Source organism: Pecten maximus, chromosome 1, assembly GCF_902652985.1.
Source record: "Pecten maximus chromosome 1, xPecMax1.1, whole genome shotgun sequence".
NCBI classification, from domain to species: domain Eukaryota; kingdom Metazoa; phylum Mollusca; class Bivalvia; order Pectinida; family Pectinidae; genus Pecten; species Pecten maximus.
In genome coordinates, this window is record NC_047015.1 from 8676343 (window position 1) to 8702295 (window position 25953).

The 25953-nt window shown below is 38.4% G+C and overlaps 1 protein-coding gene across 1 annotated transcript in view; it reads right to left on the reverse strand.

Annotated features, from left to right (window-relative positions):
- Positions 1 to 25953, reverse strand: part of LOC117342929 (DNA-directed primase/polymerase protein-like) — a 40610-nt gene that overhangs the window by 8934 nt on the left and 5723 nt on the right. The window contains exons 3-11 of the mRNA XM_033905562.1: positions 25611 to 25689; positions 25277 to 25377; positions 19545 to 19591; positions 14237 to 14328; positions 10149 to 10222; positions 9099 to 9172; positions 6756 to 6953; positions 5497 to 6265; positions 2902 to 2997 (exon numbers count right to left, since the gene is read on the reverse strand). Of these exons, the coding sequence (XP_033761453.1) occupies positions 2902 to 2997; positions 5497 to 6265; positions 6756 to 6953; positions 9099 to 9172; positions 10149 to 10222; positions 14237 to 14328; positions 19545 to 19591; positions 25277 to 25377; positions 25611 to 25689 (1530 nt within the window). The remainder of the gene's footprint in view (positions 1 to 2901; positions 2998 to 5496; positions 6266 to 6755; positions 6954 to 9098; positions 9173 to 10148; positions 10223 to 14236; positions 14329 to 19544; positions 19592 to 25276; positions 25378 to 25610; positions 25690 to 25953) is intronic.

Below are 25953 nucleotides of genomic sequence, written 5' to 3' on the forward strand. Positions count from 1 at the left end.
GAAATTCACCTATTTTCAAAATGGCTACCCTGGAGAAAATTTGAGCTGAAGGACCCAACTTTTTTTTTTGATTAGGTGTTATATCAGACCCTAAACTTTTGTTATAAACCATAATCGTCATATTCAATTCAAGAATTTGAATGAAATAATCCAAAACGTTAACACTAAGGTCTATAGGAAAACAATTGGTTGGTTGGTCTCTACAGTGTAATATTTTCTGATAGGTGGCGTCGTAGTCGAGTAGGTGGTATAAGACCGTCTGGTCATTCAGCGATAGTTGCTCCGACAGTGCACATGGGTTTTTATTTTTGACTTAATATATATAAATCTAAATAATATTCATTTAGGTGATTGGTTGGAAATTTACAATTTATAAAATTTGTATCTAATGAAATTAGTTGCGATATCAGAAAAGTGAGCTGTGCGAGTGAGTTGATAACATTGTACATATCTGTCGGCGATTATGCGCTCCTTATCAATAAATACTATTATTGTTATTCAAGTGTTGAGTCTTTCCTGTCAGAGGGTATGGTATTGAAGGGAACATCTAGGGTTGTTTTAATACCCAGCGTGGGTAAGATTCCTCTTGCTGCTAATATTCCCTTCTTACAGAATTTTCCTATCTGAATCTTATCAATTTATCTTTGAATTTCACTTTTAAAAAAAAAACATTTTTGATGACATTTGATTGTGTTATTTTTAGGTAGGTGCTGTGAAACAGCAACCTTAAGTGGTTATCGGCAAATTTTGCTAGAAGAAATTCATTTGGAGCTCTCAGGAATAAAAAATGTCGCTTATGTCAAATGATAAATCCCGATGAGTTCAGGATGGAACCGGAAATAATTTTTCCCAAAAAACGCTATCAACACACTAGACAATCTTGTCTCCTTCCGCAAAGTATTTGTTTGTGATTAAGTAATATGATTCACGCTTTTATATGTTGGAAAGTCACCATGAGCTCTTGGGTTGATAGAAATGGCCCTCGGCCGTCGAATACTGTTTTCAGTCTTGGATTTTCCAATTGAAAATCGATAAGTTAAATCTGCGATTGTTTTTACATTTGATACTTAAAAATGAAAATAAAATACTTCCGATTGGTTCGTCATTTCCAAGAAATAGGCCACACAAAAATGGCTGTGCTGGTTGAGTTGGTTGAAGTGATTATGAGGCGAAATCTAACATTAGCTTGTTTCCGCAACAGAGATTCCGATAGCAATAAAGAGATTTCATGTTTTAAATCAGTTGATATTGAAATGCTTGTACAATGTATATAACATGAGCGTGCGATTCAACAAGTCACCAGAACAGATATGGTAGACCAATTCATCGGTCGGGAAAAAAAAAATTTCCAAGAGGAGTTTCTTCTAACGAAAGTTGTCAGATCTCTAATCAGGATACAGATCAGTTATTACACGGAGAGAAAAACCCAGTAAATTTGGTAAAACTTTTTAAAAACTTAGGAACCAAAATAAGCTTTGTGAGTAATTCACAGGAATCTAATATATAGGAAATCGCGATGTGGATTATCAAGAAATATGATGGACATCATGGACTAATTGATCTAATGCAAGTGAGGTTTTAAACATAATTCTTCACTGTTCATCACAACTTTTACGCAAACACAGACTTTTAAAGTAAATACAATTCTTAAAATGACATAGGATAATCATCAGTAAAACATTCAGGAAGGCACATAAAAAACAATACAAATGACTTCATATTACATGCCATTTTATATTTATATAATATTTGCTTTTCTCCTGTATTTCAATCCCTCATGAACAGTACCTATGAGTGGCCTTGACACTTTGATTGTATTTAGAAGATCAAATAACTGACAACATGACATCTAATTATCAACTCTTTTTACATAGAAGCTTACACTCAGTCCAAAGATGTAAGGAGATAGTACCTTGGGAACAGGAGTGTTACTGTGAACCTGCCAGGGGTCTGGCACCCTGGAACTCTATTTCCCCCCAGTCACAAACAAGCATCGCTCACCTGGATATTTCAGTAATTATGGCAAAATAAACGAATTTAAGTTATACCAGTGTTTCAAATATTTTCTTACTTTTGAACTGTCATCTGCCAACAATGGTTCAAACTACAGGTGGACCAAATCCTGTTATTCTCGAGAAAGAAAAAGATTTTAAAAAAGTAATGCTCTAAAACAAACTCTGCCAAAATACATTCGGTTGTTCAAGACCAGTAGGGATTTAAAGGATTTACCTCCATTTCCCAATAGGGGCCTGCGCCCCTCCAGCCCCAGGGTAGCCACACCCTCCATTTATACAACATCTGATCTCCTTTGCCAAATAATGCTCCAGACCAAATTTTATCAAAATCCATACAGGCATTAAGGACTAGCAGGTATTTGAAGGATTTACCTCCATTCTCCCTATTAGGCTTCGTCAGGCCCCAGGGGAGCTGCATCTTTCATTTATACAGTTTGAACTCCTTTGCCAAATAATGTTCCAAACCAATTTTCATCAAAATCAATTCTGGCATTCAAGACTAGTAGGAATTTAAATGATTTACCTCAATTTCCCTTTTGGGCCCCATCCGTCTGGCCCTAGGGGAGCCACACACTCCGTTTATACAACGTTTGATCTCCTTTGCCTAATTATGTTCTAGACCAAATTTCATCAAATTCCATTCAGGCGTTCAAGAAAAGTAGGGATTTAATAGAAATGTTGACAGATGCCGGACAGATGCCGGACAGACGACGGACGCTACGCCATGGCATAAGCTCACTGGCCCTTCGGGCCAGGTGAGCTAAAAAAGATACCTTCGCCTCTATCCCTGATTGATCAATGGAAGTATTTAACTGAGTACTGACCAATTTAAAAATCTCCTCAGTCTCAACTCAACTTAAAGAAATGGAAATGTTGTAAGGAGTACCTGCTTGTCTCTGGTCGGTCATCTTTACGATGACATGATGAACGACATTTGATTCGATCAGAGTCAAATGATAGAATTCTTGTGTCAGTCTGATATCTGAATGACGGAGAAAAAACTTTATTAGCATGACATCATAAAAAGATAGATGTTATCTCGTAAACAAAGATTTAAAAAAATTTTTTTAATTTGTTGAATAATTACATATTTAAAGCACAATAACCTACAAGACTGATGATTTACAGCGTAGTGAAGTATTTGTTGAAGTTTATCATAGCAATGGATTTATCCTTATTTTGACCTTTCACCTTTCAGGAATGCTACACGTGTACATGCTAGGTGGAGAATTTTGGCCATCATCTTGAATTATAATATGGAAGAGGATAGCCTGATCTACATCAATGATCTATGGATAAAATATTAAAACTCGAAATTCAATATTCTTTTCAATTTAAAATTTCAACAATGTTTTCATTCTGACTAGAAAATACAAACTTGTCATTCTCAATGAAAACATAAATATCCTGTCACACCCAATGACAATCTATTCATGACAATGTTAATGTTACTTGTCATGTTGGTGTGTCTGATGACAATGTTACTTGTCATGTTGGTGTGTCTGATGACAATGTTACTTGTCATGTTGGTGTGTCTGATGACAATGTTACTTGTCATGTTGGTGTGTCTGATGACAATGTTAATGTTACTTGTCATGTCGGTGTGTCTGATGACAATGTTACTTGTCATGTTGGTGTGTCTGATGACAATGTTACTTGTCATGTTGGTGTGTCTGATGACAATGTTAATGTTACTTGTCATGTTGGTGTGTCTGATGACAATGTTAATGTTACTTGTCATGTTGGTGTGTCTGATGACAATGTTAATGTTACTTGTCATGTTGGTGTGTCTGATGACAATGTTACTTGTCATGTTGGTGTGTCTGATGACAATGTTAATGTTACTTGTCATGTTGGTGTGTCTGATGACAATGTTACTTGTCATGTTGGTGTGTCTGATGACAATGTTACTTGTCATGTTGGTATGTCTGACGACAATGTTAATGTTACTTGTCATGTTGGTGTGTCTGATGACAATGTTACTTGTCATGTTGGTGTGTCTAACGACAATGTTACTTGTCATGTTGGTGTGTCTGATGACAATGTTACTTGTCATGTTGGTGTGTCTGATGACAATGTTACTTGTCATGTCGGTGTGTCTGATGACAATGTTACTTGTCATGTTGGTGTGTCTGATGACAATGTTACTTGTCATGTTGGTGTGTCTGATGACAATGTTAATGTTACTTGTCATGTTGGTGTGTCTGATGACAATGTTACTTGTCATGTTGGTGTGTCTGATGACAATGTTACTTGTCATGTTGGTGTGTCTGATGACAATGTTACTTGTCATGTTGGTGTGTCTGATGACAATGTTACTTGTCATGTTGGTGTGTCTGATGACAATGTTATGTTACTTGTCATGTTGGTGGAGTCTGATGACAATGTTAATGTTACTTGTCATGTTCGGGGTGTCTGATGACAATGTTACTTGTCATGTTGGTGTGTCTGATGACAATGTTACTTGTCATGTTGGTGTGTCTGATGACAATATTACTTGTCATGTTGGTGTGTCTGACGACAATGTTACTTGTCATGTTGGTGTGTCTGATGACAATGTTACTTGTCATGTTGGTGTGTCTGATGACAATGTTACTTGTCATGTTGGTGTGTCTGTATGACAATGTTACTTGTCATGTTGGTGTGTCTGAGACATGTATGTTACTTGTCATGTTGGTGTGTCTGATGACAATGTTACTTGTCATGTTGGTGTGTCTGATGACAATGTTTACTTGTGATGTTGGTGTGCTGATGACAAGTTACTTGTCATGTTGGTGTGTCTGATGACAATATTACTTGTCATGTTGGTGTGTCTGATGACAATGTTAATGTTACTTGTCATGTTGGTGTGTCTGATGACAATGTTACTTGTCATGTTGGTGTGTCTGATGACAATGTTACTTGTCATGTTGGTGTGTCTGATGACAATGTTACTTGTCATGTTGGTGTGTCTAATGACAATATTACTTGTCATGTTGGTGTGTCTGATGACAATGTTACTTGTCATGTTGGTGTCTGATGACAATGTTACTTGTCATGTTGGTGTGTCTGATGACAATGTTACTTGTCATGTTGGTGTGTCTGATGACAATGTTACTTGTCATGTTGGTGTGTCTGATGACAATGTTACTTGTCATGTTGGTGTGTCTGATGACAATGTTAATGTTACTTGTCATGTTGGTGTGTCTGATGACAATGTTAATGTTACTTGTCATGTTGGTGTGTCTCGATGGCAGTTGATTTCACACTCTACATTCATGTCACACTTACCATTATTCAAAAGGTTTTTTTTTAGTCACCCATCTGTCACCATTGAGTGGGTTTCAAACTTCATTTACAGGTCGACTAGAGCCCCCCTTAGGTGCAAGCCTTCATCAGGACACTGTTTTATTTGTTTTTACCCCAAATGTAAATGAAGTTACTATTCTAAAACATTTATTGTTGACTCTTTCTCTGTTAAGTTTGAAATGTTATAACTTACTGTACATTAGCCACAAGGGAGTCCATAAATATTAGTCTGTGGTGGTTAGATTTATCCTCTTCTAACCCAGGTGACCATTGAAGACCTTCTGACCCTCGCCTGGGAGACTGGTGAAGATCTCCTGACCCTGGCCTGCGAGACTGGTGAAGATCTCCTGACCCCGGCCTTGGAGACTGATGAAGACATTCTGACCCCCGCTTGGGAGACTGATGAAGACATTCTGACCCTGGCCTTGGAGACTGATGAATATCTCCTGACCCCAGCCTGGGAGACTGGTGAAGATCTCCTGACCCCGGCCTGGGAGACTGGTGAAGATCTCCTGACCCCGGCCTGGGAGACTGGTGAAGATCTCCTGACCCCGGCCTGGGAGACTGGTGAAGATCTCCTGACCCCGGCCTGGGAGACTGGTGAAGATCTCCTGACCCCGGCCTGGGAGACTGGTGAAGATCTCCTGACCCTGGCCTGGGAGACTGATGAATATCTCCTGACCCTGGCCTGGGAGACTGATGAATATCTCCTGACCCTGGCCTTGGAGACTGGTGAAGATCTCCTGACCCCGGCCTGGGAGACTGGTGAAGATCTCCTGACCCTGGCCTGGGAGACTGATGAATATCTCCTGACCCCTGCCTGGGAGACTGATGAAGATCTCCTGACCCCGGCCTGGGAGAGGTTGGGCAGTAAAGGTTTTTAAAGGACAATAACAGTGGGTTGTCTTTGCCGAGCTTACAGGAAAGGTACAGACGGAAGTTCCTGTTCTTTGTATACACACCTGTATAATTATTGTACATAGTTCTAAAAGAATATTTTCATTTTCGCATACAACTTATTGTTCACAATATCATATAATATAAAGTGTTTTAATTATTGCTATTGTTAAATTATGTTTAACCACATATTTTATTTCAAAATCTATTAATTATACAACATCCAATCAAAAATCTTTCTTGTAAATATATTATCGTTATCAATTCATACAAAAACCTCCCACAAATACTGCAGAGTCAATACCGACACCATGACTCTGATTACAAATTTTCAAGAGAAAGAAAGATCAAAAGAGAGACAAAGAGATACAGAGATAAAAGAGAGAGAAAGATCAAGAGATCGAGACAAAGAGAGACAGAGATAAGAGAGACAGAGACAGAGCGACACAGAGACAGAGAGACAGACAGAGAGTGAAAGATCAAGAGAGAGACAGAGACAGAGAGATAGAAAGAAGATCGAGAGAGAGACAGAGAGACAGAGAGATAAATGGTTACCTAGATCACAGAACAACACCTCCTCCCCCTCCTTGTTTTTCACCATCAGGGACTCCAAGTCCCTAGTTGTAATACCCTCTGGCAGATCCTTCATTTCCCCAGTGTAACCATGTCTGGGCATCTCATTCTCCTGGTTTCTGGTACCACTCCTCTCACTGTGCTCCCTCACCTCATTGGCCACAAAGTGAACAAAATTTCCTGGAATATATATGTCAGAAGATATCACATTGTAACCTAACTTGTCATTACAATAGGATCTTTAACTGTATCAACCATGTTCTAACCTAACTTCTGTCATTACAATAAGATCTTTAACTGTATCACTCATGTTCTAACCTAACTTGTCATTACAATAGGATCTTTAACTGTATCACCCATGTTCTAACCTAACTTCTGTCATTACAATAAGATCTTTAACTGTATCACTCATGTTCTAACCTAACTTCTGTCATTACAATAAGATCTTTAACTGTATCACCCATGTTCTAACATAACTTCTGTCATTACAATAAGATCTTTAACTGTATCACCCATGTTCTAACCTAACTTGTCATTACAATAGGATCTTTAACTGTATCACTCATGTTCTAACCTAACTTCTGTCATTACAATAGGATCTTTAACTGTATCACTCATGTTCTAACCTAACTTGTCATTACAATAGGATCTTTAACTGTATCACCCATATTCTAACCTAACTTCTGTCATTACAATAAGATCTTTAACTGTATCACTCATGTTCTAACCTAACTTGTCATTACAATAGGATCTTTAACTGTATCACTCATGTTCTAACCTAACTTGTCATTACAATAGGATCTTTAACTGTATCACTCATGTTCTAACCTAACTTCTGTCATTACAATAGGATCTTTAACTGTATCACTCATGTTCTAACCTAACTTGTCATTACAATAGGATCTTTAACTGTATCACCCATATTCTAACCTAACTTCTGTCATTACAATAAGATCTTTAACTGTATCACTCATGTTCTAACCTAACTTGTCATTACAATAGGATCTTTAACTGTATCACCCATGTTCTAACCTAACTTGTCATTACAATAGGATCATTAACTTATCACCCATGTTCTAACCTAACTTCTGTCATTACAATAGGATCTTTAACTGTATCACTCATGTTCTAACCTAACTTGTCATTACAATAAGATCTTTAACTGTATCACCCATGTTCTAACCTAACTTGTCATTACAATAGGATCTTTAACTGTATCACTCATGTTCTAACCTAACTTGTCATTACAATAAGATCTTTAACTGTATCACCCATGTTCTAACCTAACTTGTCATTACAATAGGATCTTTAACTGTATCACTCATGTTCTAACCTAACTTCTGTCATTACAATAAGATCTTTAACTGTATCACTCATGTTCTAACCTAACTTGTCATTACAATAGGATCTTTAACTGTATCACCCATGTTCTAACCTAATTTCTGTCATTACAATAAGATCTTTAACTGTATCACTCATGTTCTAACCTAACTTGTCATTACAATAAGATCTTTAACTGTATCATTCATGTTCTAACCTAACTTCTGTCATTACAATAGGATCTTTAACTGTATCACTCATGTTCTAACCTAACTTGTCATTACAATAGGATCTTTAACTGTATCACTCATGTTCTAACCTAACTTCTGTCATTACAATAGGATCTTTAACTGTATCACTCATGTTCTAACCTAACTTGTCATTACAATAGGATCTTTAACTGTATCACTCATGTTCTAACCTAACTTGTCATTACAATAGGATCTTTAACTGTATCACCCATGTTCTAACCTAACTTCTGTCATTACAATAGGATCTTTAACTGTATCACTCATGTTCTAACCTAACTTCTGTCATTACAATAGGATCTTTAACTGTATCACTCATATTCTAACCTAACTTGTCATTACAATAGGATCTTTAACTGTATCACTCATGTTCTAACCTAACTTCTGTCATTACAATAGGATCTTTAACTGTATCACCCATGTTCTAACCTAACTTGTCATTACAATAAGATCTTTAACTGTATCACCCATGTTCTAACCTAACTTCTGTCATTACAATAAGATCTTTAACTGTATCACTCATGTTCTAACCTAACTTCTGTTGTTTTTTTAAGCATAAAAATGCACTTAAAAGAAAACTGAATTGTTTCCCTTTGAATATAACATAATATTTGATTTCACTTGCATAACAGAATATCAATATTCTGTCATACTCATGAAATATATGTTATATTACTGGAAACCATTCAATATCCTCTATGTATTTTCTATTCAGCCACTTCTTTGATTTTGTATTTACTATAAGTGTAACAAGTACCTGCGTGTATGTTGTCCCTGAAGGCAACTCCTGGGAGGAGATATAACAAATGTCGACTGAATTTTACCTCGGTGCTGAAACATCAATCATCACTGTTTATTTTATTCCTCAAGGAGCCAATTACAAGTTAGTAAACATGCTTGTACACTTATTCATATTACAAAGTAAAAATGTCTTGATAACAAGAGGCCCATGGGCCTAAACCGTCACCTGAGTTTTGAAATATTTCGGTGAATTTGATCCATTTTGACCCTACCCATCAGCCTCTGGGAGTCAGTCAGGCCAATATATGCATAACATCAAAATGTCATCCCTACATGCTAACTCAAACCAATTCAGAATTCAATTGGAAATCCAACAAATAAAAGTCAAAAATGTGATTTCCCTTAACTATAAACTATATCAAGATTGCCCTCTTTTCAGGGGCAAACGTGAGACCCCAGGGTCATGAAATTCATAATTTCTATAAAACACCTGAAGGTTACTTCCATCTATGAAGAGTATGTGATTCTACCTTATATTGGTCTTGAGAAGAAGATTTTTTAAATTTCATGCAATCTGACCACTTTTGGCCCTGCTCCTAAGTCCCCTGGAGGGTGGGGACCATGTAGTTCACATTTCTGGTTGACCTTTAGCCATGAAAGGCTTCTGCAAAGTTTCATTGAAATCAGTTGAGGTGTTTCTGAGAAGAAGTCAAAAATGTAAATTGTTTATGGACACACAGCGCACAACGACAGACAAAATGTAATCAGAATAGGTCATTTAAGACTTATTCTCAGGTGTTCATTGTAATTGGTTCAGGTGTTCCCGAGAAAAAGTCGAAAATGTAAATTGTTTACGGACGCACGACAGACAGCTCACAACAACGTACAAAAGGCAATTAGGTCACTTTGAAACTTTGTCTCAGGTGACCAAAATATTTCATTAAAATGACTTCGGCTAAATGTTCCACTTTAAGACAAGATGGTGTTGTGTTTATACTGATCGATAAATGAATGCAGCAGGTTGTCCTAACTAAAAGATCAGGCTGACAATTACAGGTATAAGTACCTTGCATCTAGATCCAGAACTGCTTTCCTATCACAGCTGATTCCAAACTTCTGTTTTAACCAGTAACAGACATACTGAAAATACAAACAAGAAGAGTTCATCAAACAGAAGTCAAATTTGTCAACCTCTTTCTGCTAGGGGGGGGGATTTCAACCCGATGGAGAAAATTATTAAGCTGATAAAAACGAGGCTTGGCTAATGTTGGACTGTACAAAACATCTTACCTTAAGGGTACCCCTTGTGTTCTCTTACCCTGTTGACCCTCTTATGTATCTAATATCAACAATAAAAGGTAATCTTGGCATGTCATGACTGAAATGTCAACTGTAAGTAAATCTGGTGTTGTTGTTTGGTTATGTTAGAGAATCTGGTGGTGTTGTTTGGTTATGTTAGAGAATCTGGTGTTGTTTGGTTATGTTAGGGGAATCTGGTGTTGTTGCTTGGTTATGTGAGAGAATCTGGTGTTGTTGTTTGGTTATGTGAGAGAATCTGGTGGTGTTGTTTGGTTATGTGAGAGAATCTGGTGGTGTTGTTTGGTTATGTTAGAGAATCTGGTGTTGTTGTTTGGTTATGATAGGGGAATCTGGTGGTGTTGTTTGGTTATGTGAGAGAATCTGGTGGTGTTGTTTGGTTATGTTAGAGAATCTGGTGTTGTTGTTTGGTTATGATAGGGGAATCTGGTGGTGTTGTTTGGTTATATTAGAGAATTTGGTGTTGTTGTTGGACTATGTTAGAGAATCTGGTGTTGTTGTTTGGTTATGTTAGAGAATCTGGTGGTGTTGTTGGACTATGTTAGAGAATCTGGTGTTGTTGTTTGGTTATGTTAGAGAATCTGGTGGTGTTGTTGGACTATGTTAGGGGAATCTGGTGTTGTTGCTTGGTTATGTAAGGGGAATCTGGTGGTGTTGTTTGGTTATGTTAGAGAATCTGGTGGTGTTGTTTGGTTATATTAGAGAATCTGGTGTTGTTGTTTGGCTATGTTAGAGAATCTGGTGGTGTTGTTTGGTTATGTTAGAGAATCTGGTGTTGTTGTTTGGTTATGTTAGAGAATCTGGTGGTGTTGTTTGGCTATGTTAGAGAATCTGGTGTTGTTGTTTGGTTATGTTAGAGAATCTGGTGTTGTTGTTTGGTTATGTTAGAGAATCTGGTGGTGTTGTTTGGCTATGTTAGAGAAACTGGTGTTGTTGTTTGGTTATGTTAGAGAATCTGGTGGTGTTGTTTGGTTATGTTAGGATATTCCAGACCAAATTTGGTTCAAATCCATTCATAACCTTATGAAAAATAGTGATTTAAAGGATAAACCCCTATTTCCCTATTTGGCCCCGCCCCTCAGGCCCCTGAGGGTACAGAGTAAAAATTTATCCAAACTCGGTTCCTCTTCTCCCAAGGATGTTCTTGACCAAATTTGGTTAAAATCCATTTAAAACTTTATGGCAAATAGCAATTTAAAGACTAATTTCTATTTCCCCTATTTGGCCCCGCCCCTCAGGCCCCTCAATATTTATACAAACACTTTCCCCCCTTCCTTGCTGGATGTTCCTGACCAAATTTAGTTAAAATCCATTCGTAACTTAATAATTAATAGCGATTTAAAGGATTAACCCCTATTTTCCCTATCGGACCCCATTCCTCAGTCCCCTGGGGATTCAGAGTAAAAATTTATACCAACTCGGTTCCCCTTCTCCAATGAATATTCCTGACCATATTTGGTTAAAATCCATTTAAAACTTTATGACTAGTAGCAATTAAAAGACTAATCTCTATTTCCCCTACTTGGCCCCGCCCCTTAGGCCCCTAGGGGTACAGAGTAAAAATTTATATATAAACTCTGTTCCCCCTCCCCTCAAGGATGTTCCTGACCAAATTTGGTGAAAAGCTATTCAATACTTTAGGACTAGTAGCGATTTAAAGGAGTAACCCTATTTCTCCTATTTGGCCCCGCCCCTCAGGCCCCTGGGGGTTGAGAATAAAGATTTAAACAAACTCTGTTCCTCTTCCCCCAAGGATGTTCCTGACCAAATTTGGTTCAAATTCATTCATAACTTTATGACTAGTAGCGATTTAAAGGATTTACCCTATTTCCCCTATTTGGCCCCGCCCCTCAGGCCCCTGGGGGTTCAAAGTAAAAATTTATACAAACTATGTTGTTCACCTTCTGCCAAGGATGTTCCTGACCAAATTTGGCTCAAATTCATTCATAACTTTATGACTAGTAGCGATTTAAAGGAGTAACCCTATTTCCCCTATTTGGCCCCGCCCCTCAGGCCCCTGGGGGTTCAAAGTAAAAATTTATACAAACTATGTTGTTCACCTTCTGCCAAGGATGTTTCTGACCAAATTTGGTTCAAATTCATTCATAACTTTATGACTAGTAGCGATTTAAAGGAGTAACTCTATTTCCCCTACTTGGCCCCGCCCCTCAGGCACCTGGGGGTTCAGAGTAAAAATTTATACAAACTCTGTTCACCTTCTGCCAAGGATGTTCCTGACCAAATTTGGTTTAAATTCATTAATAACTTTATGACTAGTAGCGATTTAAAGGAGTAACCCTATTTCCCCTATTTTGGCCCCGCCCCTCAGGCCCCTGGGGGTTCAGAGTAAAAGTTATACAAACTCTGTTCACCTTCTGCCAAGGATGTTACTGACCAAATTTGGTTCAAATTCATTAATAACTTTATGACTAGTAGCGATTTAAAGGAGTAACCCTATTTCCCCTATTTGGCCCCGCCCCTCAGGCCCCTGGGGGTTCAGAGTAAAAATGTATACAAACTCTGTTCCCTTTCTGCCAAGGATGTTACTGACCAAATTTGGTTCAAATTCATTCATAACTTTATGACAAGTAGCGATTTAAAGGAGTAACCCTATTTCCCCTATTTGGCCCCACCCCTCAGGCCCCTGGGGGTTCAGAGTAAAAATTTATACAAACTCTGTTCACCTTCTGCCAAGGATGTTCCTGACCAAATTTGGTTCAAATTCATTCATAACTTTATGACTAGTAGCGATTTAAAGGATTAACCCTATTTCCCCTATTTGGCCCCGCCCCTCAGGCCCCTGGGGGTTCAGAGTAAAAATGTATACAAACTCTGTTCCCCTTCCCCCAAGGATGTTCCTGACCAAATTTGGTGAAAATCCATTCAATACTTTAGGACTAGTAGCAATTTAAAGAAAAAGTTGACGGACGACGGACGACGGACGCCTTCGGGCCAGGTGAGCTAACAAATGATAGTCAAAAGTGTGAGGGTCAGTCAGGCCCAACATGTGAATATCATCTAAATGTCATTCCATACTGATAAAACTAACTAAGTTAAAATTAACCAAGTTAGAATTAAATCCAATGGAAATTGATCAACAAGATGCCCACTGGGCCTGTATTGTCCACCTGATCCTACAGCAACTATGAAGATGATCTGGGTCATTTTTGCAGAAACTAAATTAAAGCTGATTACTACTTTGGTCAAAAATTAGAGTAGGCTAAGTTTATTCATGTCAATGTTTTTTTCTAGTCCTTTATTCCACCATACTACAGTAAAACCTCTCTATTAAGACTACCTGGGTCACTGAGGGAAAGTGGTCTTAATATCAAGGGGTCTGAATACCGAGGTTGACCACATTTACCTTTGATCATCAAGAACTTTAATGATACCAGTAATGAATATATCTACCATACCATCAGCATCTCACCTTGATGAATTTATCTACCATACAATTACCATCTCACCTTGATGAATTTATCTACCATACTGTCACCATCTCACCTTGATGAATTTATCTACCATACCGTCACCATCTCACCTTGATGAATTTATCTACCATACCGTCACCATCTCACCTTGATGAATTTATCTACCATACCGTCACCATCTCACCTTGATGAATTTATCTACCATACCGTCACCATCTCACCTTGATGAATTTATCTACCATACCGTCACCATCTCACCTTGATGAATTTATCTACCATACCATCACCATCTCACCTTGATGAATATATCTACCATACAATTACCATCTCACCTTGATGAATTTATCTACCATACCATCACCATCTCACCTTGATGAATATATCTACCATACAATTACCATCTCACCTTGATGAATATATCTACCATACCATCACCATCTCTGCCGGGATTGTGTTCCTTCAAAAACTCCAAGTCAAAGTAGAGTTTACATACAGCATCTGTTAGATAGATTGAAAAATAGATACAATGTTGATTAACAACAACAAAAATTAAAATAAGATATGAGCGATTATTTTCTGGTTTATGAAACATTTTCTTCAGGTTTGTAATTAACTAATAGACTGTGGTATATCATAAGCAGTATTGATGTGTTAGATCACTATTCGACTTCACCAGACTGTATTTTATGTGTGACCTCTAGGTGACTTCACTCTGTCACCTCCATCAGACTGTATTTTATGTGTGACCTCTGGGTGACTTCACTCTGTCACCTCCATCAGACAGTATTTTATGTGTGACTTCTGGGTGACTTCACTCTGTCACCTCCATCAGACTGTATTTTATGTGTGACCTCTAGGTGACTTCACTCTGTCACCTCCATCAGACTGTATTTTATGTGTGACCTCTGGGTGACTTCACTCTGTCACCTCCATCAGACTGTATTTTATGTGTGACCTTTGGGTGACTTCACTCTGTCACCTCCATCAGACTGTATTTTATGTGTGACCTCTGGATGACTTCACTCTGTCACCTCCATCAGACTGTATTTTATGTGTGACCTCTAGGTGACTTCACTCTGTCACCTCCATCAGACTGTATTTTATGTGTGACCTCTAGGTGACTTCACTCTGTCACCTCCATCAGACAGTATTTTATGTGTGACCTCTAGGTGACTTCACTCTGTCACCTCCATCAGACCGTTAGTTATGTGTGACCTCTGGGTGACTCCACTCTGTCACCTCCATCAGACCGTTAGTTATGTGTGACCTCTAGGTGACTTCACTCTGTCACCTCCATCAGACCGTTAGTTATTACCAATTCTGACATAGAAAAGTAAGAATCCTACATTGTTAATTTTCTCGGTTTCTTTTCTTTGTGTAAAATAATTAGCCTATCATATTTAAATGTTAGGTTTGATGATCCATTTCCTGTTATTGGTGTGACTATCAGACTCAGGGCAGTGTTTGATGATCCATTTCCTGTTGTTGGTGTGATCATCAGACTAAAGGCAGTGTTTGATGATCCATTTCCTGTTGCTGGTGTGACTATCAGACTCAAGGCAGTGTTTGATGATCCATTTCCTGTTGTTGGTGTGACTATCAGACTCAGGGCAGTGTTTGATGATCCATTTCCTGTTGTTGGTGTGATCATCAGACTAAAGGCAGTGTTTGATGATCCATTTCCTGTTGTCAGTATGACTATCAGACTCAGGGCAGTGTTTGATGATCCATTTCCTGTTGTTGGTGTGACTATCAGACTCAGGGCAGTGTTTGATGATCCATTTCCTGTTGTTGGTGTGATCATCAGACTCAGGGCAGTGTTTGATGATCCATTTCCTGTTGTTGGTGTGACTATCAGACTCAGGGCAGTGTTTGATGATCCATTTCCTGTTGTTGGTGTGATCATCAGACTCAGGGCAGTGTTTGATGATCCATTTCCTGTTGTCAGTATGACTATCAGACTTAGGGCAGTGTTTGATGATCCAGTTCCTGTTGTCAGTATGACTATCAGACTTAGGGCAGTGTTTGATGATCCAGTTCCTGTTGTTGGTGTGACTATCAGACTCAGGGCAGTGTTTGATGATCCATTTCCTGTTGTTGGTGTGACTATCAGACTCAGGGCAGTGTTTGATGATCCAGTTCCTGTTGTTGGTGTGACTATCAGACTCAGGGCAGTGTTTGATGATCCATTTCCTGTTGTCAGTATGACTATCAGACTCAGGGCAGTGTTTGATGATCCATTTCCTGTTGTTGGTGTGACTATCAGACTCAGGGCAGTGTTTGATGATCCATTTCCTGTTGTTGGTGTGATCATCAGACTAAAGGCAGTGTTTGATGATCCATTTCCTGTTGTCAGTATGACTATCAGACTCAGGGCAGTGTTTGATGATCCATTTCCTGTTGTTGGTGTGACTATCAGACTTAGGGCAGTGTTTGATGATCCATTTCCTGTTGTTGGTGTGACTATCAGACTCAGGGCAGTGTTTGATGATCCATTTCCTGTTGTTGGTGTGACTATCAGACTCAGGGCAGTGTTTGATGATCCAGTTCCTGTTGTTGGTGTGACTATCAGACTCAGGGCAGTGTTTGATGATCCATTTCCTGTTGTTGGTGTGATCATCAGACTCAGGGCAGTGTTTGATGATCCATTTCCTGTTGTCAGTATGACTATCAGACTCAGGGCAGTGTTTGATGATCCATTTCCTGTTGTTGGTGTGACTATCAGACTCAGGGCAGTGTTTGATGATCCATTTCCTGTTGTTGGTGTGATCATCAGACTTAGGGCAGTGTTTGATGATCCATTTCCTGTTGTTGGTGTGACTATCAGACTCAGGGCAGTGTTTGATGTTCCATTTCCTGTTGTCAGTATGACTATCAGACTCAGGGCAGTGTTTGATGATCCATTTCCTGTTGTCAGTATGACTATCAGACTCAGGGCAGTGTTTGATGATCCATTTCCTGTTGTTGGTGTGACTATCAGACTCAGGGCAGTGTTTGATGATCCATTTCCTGTTGTTGGTGTGACTATCAGACTTAGGGCAGTGTTTGATGATCCATTTCCTGTTGTTGGTGTGACTATCAGACTCAGGGCAGTGTTTGATGATCCATTTCCTGTTGTTGGTGTGACTATCAGACTCAGGGCAGTGTTTGATGATCCATTTCCTGTTGTTGGTGTGACTATCAGACTCAGGGCAGTGTTTGATGATCCATTTCCTGTTGTTGGTGTGACTATCAGACTCAGGGCAGTGTTTGATGATCCATTTCCTGTTGTTGGTGTGACTATCAGACTTAGGGCAGTGTTTGATGATCCATTTCCTGTTGTTGGTGTGACTATCAGACTCAGGGCAGTGTTTGATGATCCATTTCCTGTTGTTGGTGTGACTATCAGACTTAGGGCAGTGTTTGATGATCCATTTCCTGTTGTTGGTGTGACTATCAGACTCAGGGCAGTGTTTGATGATCCATTTCCTGTTGTCAGTATGACTATCAGACTCAGGGCAGTGTTTGATGATCCAGTTCCTGTTGTTGGTGTGACTATCAGACTCAGGGCAGTGTTTGATGATCCATTTCCTGTTGTTGGTGTGACTATCAGACTCAGGGCAGTGTTTGATGATCCATTTCCTGTTGTTGGTGTGACTATCAGACTTAGGGCAGTGTTTGATGATCCATTTCCTGTTGTTGGTGTGACTATCAGACTTAGGGCAGTGTTTGATGATCCATTTCCTGTTGTTGGTGTGACTATCAGACTTAGGGCAGTGTTTGATGATCCATTTCCTGTTGTTGGTGTGACTATCAGACTCAGGGCAGTGTTTGATGATCCATTTCCTGTTGTTGGTGTGACTATCAGACTCAGGGCAGTGTTTGATGATCCATTTCCTGTTGTTGGTGTGACTATCAGACTTAGGGCAGTGTTTGATGATCCATTTCCTGTTGTTGGTGTGACTATCAGACTCAGGGCAGTGTTTGATGATCCATTTCCTGTTGTTGGTGTGACTATCAGACTTAGGGCAGTGTTTGATGATCCATTTCCTGTTGTTGGTGTGACTATCAGACTCAGGGCAGTGTTTGATGATCCATTTCCTGTTGTCAGTATGACTATCAGACTCAGGGCAGTGTTTGATGATCCAGTTCCTGTTGTTGGTGTGACTATCAGACTCAGGGCAGTGTTTGATGATCCATTTCCTGTTGTTGGTGTGACTATCAGACTCAGGGCAGTGTTTGATGATCCATTTCCTGTTGTTGGTGTGACTATCAGACTTAGGGCAGTGTTTGATGATCCATTTCCTGTTGTTGGTGTGACTATCAGACTTAGGGCAGTGTTTGATGATCCATTTCCTGTTGTTGGTGTGACTATCAGACTTAGGGCAGTGTTTGATGATCCATTTCCTGTTGTTGGTGTGACTATCAGACTCAGGGCAGTGTTTGATGATCCATTTCCTGTTGTTGGTGTGACTATCAGACTCAGGGCAGTGTTTGATGATCCATTTCCTGTTGTCAGTATGACTATCAGACTCAGGGCAGTGTTTGATGATCCATTTCTTGTTGTTGGTGTGACTATCAGACTCAGGGCAGTGTTTGATGATCCATTTCCTGTTGTCAGTATGACTATCAGACTCAGGGCAGTGTTTGATGATCCATTTCCTGTTGTCAGTATGACTATCAGACTCAGGGCAGTGTTTGATGATCCATTTCCTGTTGTTGGTGCGACTATCAGACTCAGGGCAGTGTTTGATGATCCATTTCCAGTTGTCAGTATGACTATCAGACTCAGGGCAGTGTTTGATGATCCATTTCCTGTTGTCAGTATGACTATCAGACTCAGGGCAGTGTTTGATGATCCATTTCCTGTTGTCAGTATGACTATCAGACTCAGGGCAGTGTTTGATGATCCATTTCCTGTTGTTGGTGTGACTATCAGACTTAGGGCAGTGTTTGATGATCCATTTCCTGTTGTTGGTGTGACTATCAGACTCAGGGCAGTGTTTGATGATCCATTTCCTGTTGTTGGTGTGACTATCAGACTCAGGGCAGTGTTTGATGATCCATTTCCTGCTGTTGGTGTAACTACATGTATCAGACTCAGGGCAGTGTTTGATGATCCATTTCCTGTTGTTGGTGTGACTATCAGACTCAGGGCAGTGTTTGATGATCCATTTCCTGTTGTTGGTGTGACTATCAGACTCAGGGCAGTGTTTGATGATCCATTTCCTGTTGTCAGTATGACTATCAGACTCAGGGCAGTGTTTGATGATCCATTTCCTGTTGTTGGTGTGACTATCAGACTCAGGGCAGTGTTTGATGATCCATTTCCTGTTGTCAGTATGACTATCAGACTCAGGGCAGTGTTTGACTCTGTAATCTACTGTTTCCTTGGATCAAAGGGTTGAAGTTAAGATAATGAAGAAAGACTTATTGTTAAAGCCTCGTTGTTACTCTACAACTGGGTACAGAAAAGATCCACAGCGTCCCCAGGGGAAAGCTGGGAAACTGAATCTAGTTTTAAACCAAGTTTTCATTTTTAACTGATCATCAAATTAAAGAACAACACGAAGATTACTAAATAAACATAAAAGTCTTTTTTGTCATATTTTCATCTTGGAATGAAACATGAAAAGACATTCTCAGATGGGAAAAGTAAAAATCTATCCCACAAATGTGATAACAGCACACAGTATAATTAGTGTAGAGATTTCTCCATACTAGTCATGACTTACTTTCGGGTATGACTTCATAATGATGCCGACAACTTTTCTTCAATTGGCTGAAATGGAAAAGAATTTTATCAATAACTTCATTTTATAGTGTAAAGCATGTATATTCTTGGTAAATTTCCACTAGCAACAATATCTATATCTTACAAGATTGAACACATTTATTTTGAAGTCATTTGACACATTGCATTTGGTGTAACAACCTGTTTGATGACTGTTGTCTTAATATTATAGCAATGAAGCTAATTCTGTATAGTATCTCAAATATACAGCAGGATATTTTAGGTGGCAATACCTTTTTTAATCAAGAATATATGCATTAGCATAACTTATTGCAGATCTAAAGAGATTGGTACATACAGTACACGTACAGCTTACATACTGTACATGTACAGATTACATACTGTACACGTACAGCTTACATACTGTACATGTACAGCTTATATACAGTACACGTACAGCTAACATACTGTACACGTACAGCTTACATACAGTACACGTACAGCTAACATACTGTACATTTACAGATTACATACAGTACACATACAGCTTACATACTGTACATGTACAGCTTACATACTGTACATGTACAGCTTACATACAGTACACGTACAGCTAACATACTGTACACGTACAGCTTACATACTGTACATGTACAGCTTACATACAGTACATGTACAACTTACATACAGTACACGTTCAGCTTACATACAGTACACGTACAGCTTACATACAGTATATGTATACAGCTTACATACAGTACATGTACAGCTTACATACAGTACATGTACAGCTTACATACAGTACATGTACAGCTTACATACAGTACATGTACAGCTTACATACAGTACATGTATAGCTTACATACAGTACATGTACAGCTTACATACAGTACACGTACAGCTAACATACTGTACACGTACAGCTTACATACTGTACACGTACAGCTTACATACTGTACATGTACAGCTTACATACAGTACATGTACAACTTACATACAGTACACGTTCAGCTTACATACAGTACACGTACAGCTTACATACAGTATATGTATACAGCTTACATACAGTACATGTACAGCTTACATACAGTACATGTACAGCTTACATACAGTACATGTACAGCTTACATACAGTACATGTACAGCTTACATACAGTACATGTACAGCTTACATACAGTACATGTACAGCTTACATACAGTACATGTACAGCTTACAGTACATGTACAGCTTACATACAGTACATGTACAGCTTACATACAGTACATGTACAGCTTACTTACAGTACATGTACAGCTTACTTACAGTACATGTTCAGCTTACATACAGTACATGTACAACTTACATACAGTACATGTTCAGCTTACATACAGTACACGTACAGCTTACATACAGTACACGTACAGCTTACATACAGTACACGTACAGCTTACATACAGAACATGTACAGCTTACATACAGTACGTGTACAGCTTACATACAGTACACGTACAGCTTACATACAGTACATGTACAACTTACATACAGTACGTGTATGGCTTACATACAGTACATGTACGGCTTACATACTGTACATGTACAGCTTACATACTGTACACGTACAGCTTACATACAGTACACGTACAGCTTACATACAGTATATGTATACAGCTTACATACAGTACATGTACAGCTTACATACTGTACATGTACAGCTTACATACTGTACACGTACAGCTTACATACAATACACGTACAGCTTACATACAGTACACGTACAGCTTACATACAGTACATGTACAGCTTACATACAGTACATGTACAGCTTACATACAGTACATGTACAGCTTACATACAGTACATGTACAGCTTACAGTACATGTACAGCTTACATACAGTACATGTACAGCTTACATACTGTACACGTACAGCTTACATACTGTACATGTACAGCTTACATACAGTACACGTACAACTTACATACAGTACACGTACAGCTTACATACAGTACATGTACAGCTTACATACAGTACACGTACAGCTTACATACAGTATATGTATACAGCTTACATACAGTACATGTACAGCTTACATACTGTACATGTACAGCTTACATACTGTACACGTACAGCTTACATACAATACACGTACAGCTTACATACAGTACACGTACAGCTTACATACAGTACATGTACAGCTTACATACAGTTCATGTACAGCTTACATACAGTACATGTACAGCTTACATACAGTACATGTACAGCTTACATACAGTACATGTACAGCTTACATACAGTACATGTACAGCTTACAGTACATGTACAGCTTACATACAGTACATGTACAGCTTACATACTGTACACGTACAGCTTACATACTGTACATGTACAGCTTACATACAGTACACGTACAACTTACATACAGTACACGTACAGCTTACATACAGTACACGTACAGCTTACATACAGTACATGTACAGCTTACATACAGTACATGTACAGCTTACATACAGTACATGTACAGCTTACATACAGTACATGTACAGCTTACATACAGTACATGTATAGCTTACATACAGTACATGTACAGCTTACAGTACATGTACAGCTTATATTACATACAGTACATGTACAGCTTACATACAGTACATGTACAGCTTACATACAGTACATGTACAGCTTACATACAGTACATGTACAGCTTACATACAGTACATGTACAGCTTACATACAGTACATGTACAGCTTACAGTACATGTACAGCTTACATACAGTACATGTACAGCTTACATACAGTACATGTACAGCTTACTTACAGTACATGTACAGCTTACTTACAGTACATGTTCAGCTTACATACAGTACATGTACAACTTACATACAGTACATGTTCAGCTTACATACAGTACACGTACAGCTTACATACAGTACACGTACAGCTTACATACAGTACACGTACAGCTTACATACAGTACACGTACAGCTTACATACAGTACATGTACAGCTTACATACAGTACGTGTACAGCTTACATACAGTACACGTACAGCTTACATACAGTACATGTACAACTTACATACAGTACGTGTATGGCTTACATACAGTATATGTACGGCTTACATACTGTACATGTACAGCTTACATACTGTACACGTACAGCTTACATACAGTACACGTACAGCTTACATACAGTATATGTATACAGCTTACATACAGTACATGTACAGCTTACATACTGTACATGTACAGCTTACATACTGTACACGTACAGCTTACATACAATACACGTACAGCTTACATACAGTACATGTACAGCTTACATACAGTACATGTACAGCTTACATACAGTACATGTACAGCTTACATACAGTACATGTTCAGCTTACATACAGTACATGTACAGCTTACAGTACATGTACAGCTTACATACAGTACATGTACAGCTTACATACTGTACACGTACAGCTTACATACTGTACATGTACAGCTTACATACAGTACACGTACAGCTTACATACAGTACACGTACAGCTTACATACAGTACACGTACAGCTTACATACAGTACATGTACAGCTTACATACAGTACATGTACAGCTTACATACAGTACATGTACAGCTTACATACAGTACATGTACAGCTTACATACAGTACATGTACAGCTTACATACAGTACATGTATAGCTTACATACAGTACATGTACAGCTTACAGTACATGTACAGCTTATATTACATACAGTACATGTACAGCTTACATACAGTACATGTACAGCTTACTTACAGTACATGTTCAGCTTACATACAGTACATGTACAACTTACATACAGTACATGTTCAGCTTACATACAGTACACGTACAGCTTACATACAGTACACGTACAGCTTACATACAGTACACGTACAGCTTACATACAGTACACGTACAGCTTACATACAGTACACGTACAGTTTACATACAGTACACGTACAGCTTACATACAGTACATGTACAGCTTACATACAGTACATGTACAGCTTACATACAGTACATGTACAGCTTACTTACAGTACATGTACAGCTTACTTACAGTACATGTTCAGCTTACATACAGTACATGTACAACTTACATACAGTACATGTTCAGCTTACATACAGTACACGTACAGCTTACATACAGTACACGTACAGCTTACATACAGTACACGTACAGCTTACATACAGTACATGTACAGCTTACATACAGTACATGTACAGCTTACAGTACATGTACAGCTTACATACAGTACATGTACAGCTTACATACTATACACGTACAGCTTACATACTGTACATGTACAGCTTACATACAGTACACGTACAACTTACATACAGTACACGTACAGCTTACATACAGTACATGTACAGCTTACATACAGTACACGTACAGCTTACATACAGTACACGTACAGCTTACATACAGTATATGTATACAGCTTACATACAGTACATGTACAGCTTACATACTGTACATGTACAGCTTACATACTGTACACGTACAGCTTACATACAATACATGTACAACTTACATACAGTACATGTACAGCTTACATACAGTACATGTACAGCTTACATACAGTACATGTACAGCTTACATACAGTACATGTACAGCTTACATACAGTACACGTACAGCTTACATACAGTACATGTACAGCTTACATACAGTACACATACAGCTTACATACAGTACATGTACAGCTTACATACAGTACATGTACAGCTTACATACAGTACATGTACAGTTTACTTACAGTTCATGTACAGCTTACATACAGTACATGTACAGCTTACAGTACACGTACAGCTTACATACAGTATGTGTACAGCTTACAGTACGTGTACAGCTTACATACAGCACACGTACAGCTTACATACAGTATGTGTACAGCTTACATACAGTACATGTACAACTTACATACAGTACGTGTACAGCTTACATACAGTACGTGTACAGCTTACATACAGCACACGTACAGCTTACATACAGTACATGTACAGCTTACATACTGTACATGTACAGCTTACATATAGTACATGTACACCTTACATACAGTACACGTACAGCTTACATACAGTACATGTACAACTTACATACAGTACATGTACAGCTTACTTACAGTACATGTACAGCTTACTTACAGTACATGTACAGCTTACATACAGTACATGTACAGCTTACATACAGTACATGTACAGCTTACATACAGTACACATACAGCTTACATACAGTACATGTACACCTTACATACAGTACATGTAAAGCGTACATACAGTACACATACAGCTTACATACAGTACATGTACACCATACATACAGTACAAATACAGCTTACATACAGTACACATACAGCTTACATACAGCACACGTACAGCTTACATACAGTACATGTACAGCTTACATACAGTACATGTACAGTTTATACATACAGTACATGTACATCTTTATCTGCCTGGAAATGAGTGTATCCAACTAGTGTTTAAGCATTCATTTCCACTTACAATGCAGGCAAGTGATCATTTCATTAAGAATAATTCAATACCTATACATAAACATTAGCTACCTACAAGTGACTTACACTTTTCTCTGTGATGTATACACTTCTGAACTGATCATTGTGTGTGTTAATACACCTGTATTGCATTGCATGAAGCAGTTCTGATCATCGATCTTTGATCTTCATTTTTGAGCAACTACCAACAAAATGTATTTCTACCTTATAAGATAGTGACCAATACCTGTAGAAATGCCAGAAGACGGGATATGATGTCACAAGGTACTGTCTCTGTCCACTTTCTGACCCAAGAAGCTCACTTTCAAAGGCAAACACATGTAAGTCCTGAAAGGTATTGAGACAGTGTAGGTGTGATTTTACATACATTTCTTTTTATTTAGTTTATTAGGCTTCAAAAGTGTTTATAACAAACTGATACCATTATGTTATATACATATATTCAAGAATTCTACATAACAAAAACGAGTAGAGACTTAATCCTGTCAAATAAAATAGCATTATAAAAACAAATTTAGTTTGAGCAAAATTGAAAATATTTAACTGAGAGCAATACATACTTCTGCCTGGCTCCTTGCATAAAGAAAGGCATCCTGCTGTCTGAAGAATGTCCTCCATTTCACAGAAGGGCCTGATATCCTAAAAAGACAAAAATGAAAATGTTTGAGATTGCATGCTCCAATAGGAAATTAGCTTAAAATACAGCTCAACTTTCCACTTTCTGCAGACCTATTCCATTGAAATAAAGCATTCTATATATGAGTGGTCTGTAGCTACATGTACATATGTAGGCCTTTAAAGTACATGTGTAAATGTATGCCATTACTTGTATTATCATATAACAAGAGGCCAAGAGGGCCTGCATCACTCTAAAAAAAAGTCATGGATATTTCATTAATGGCA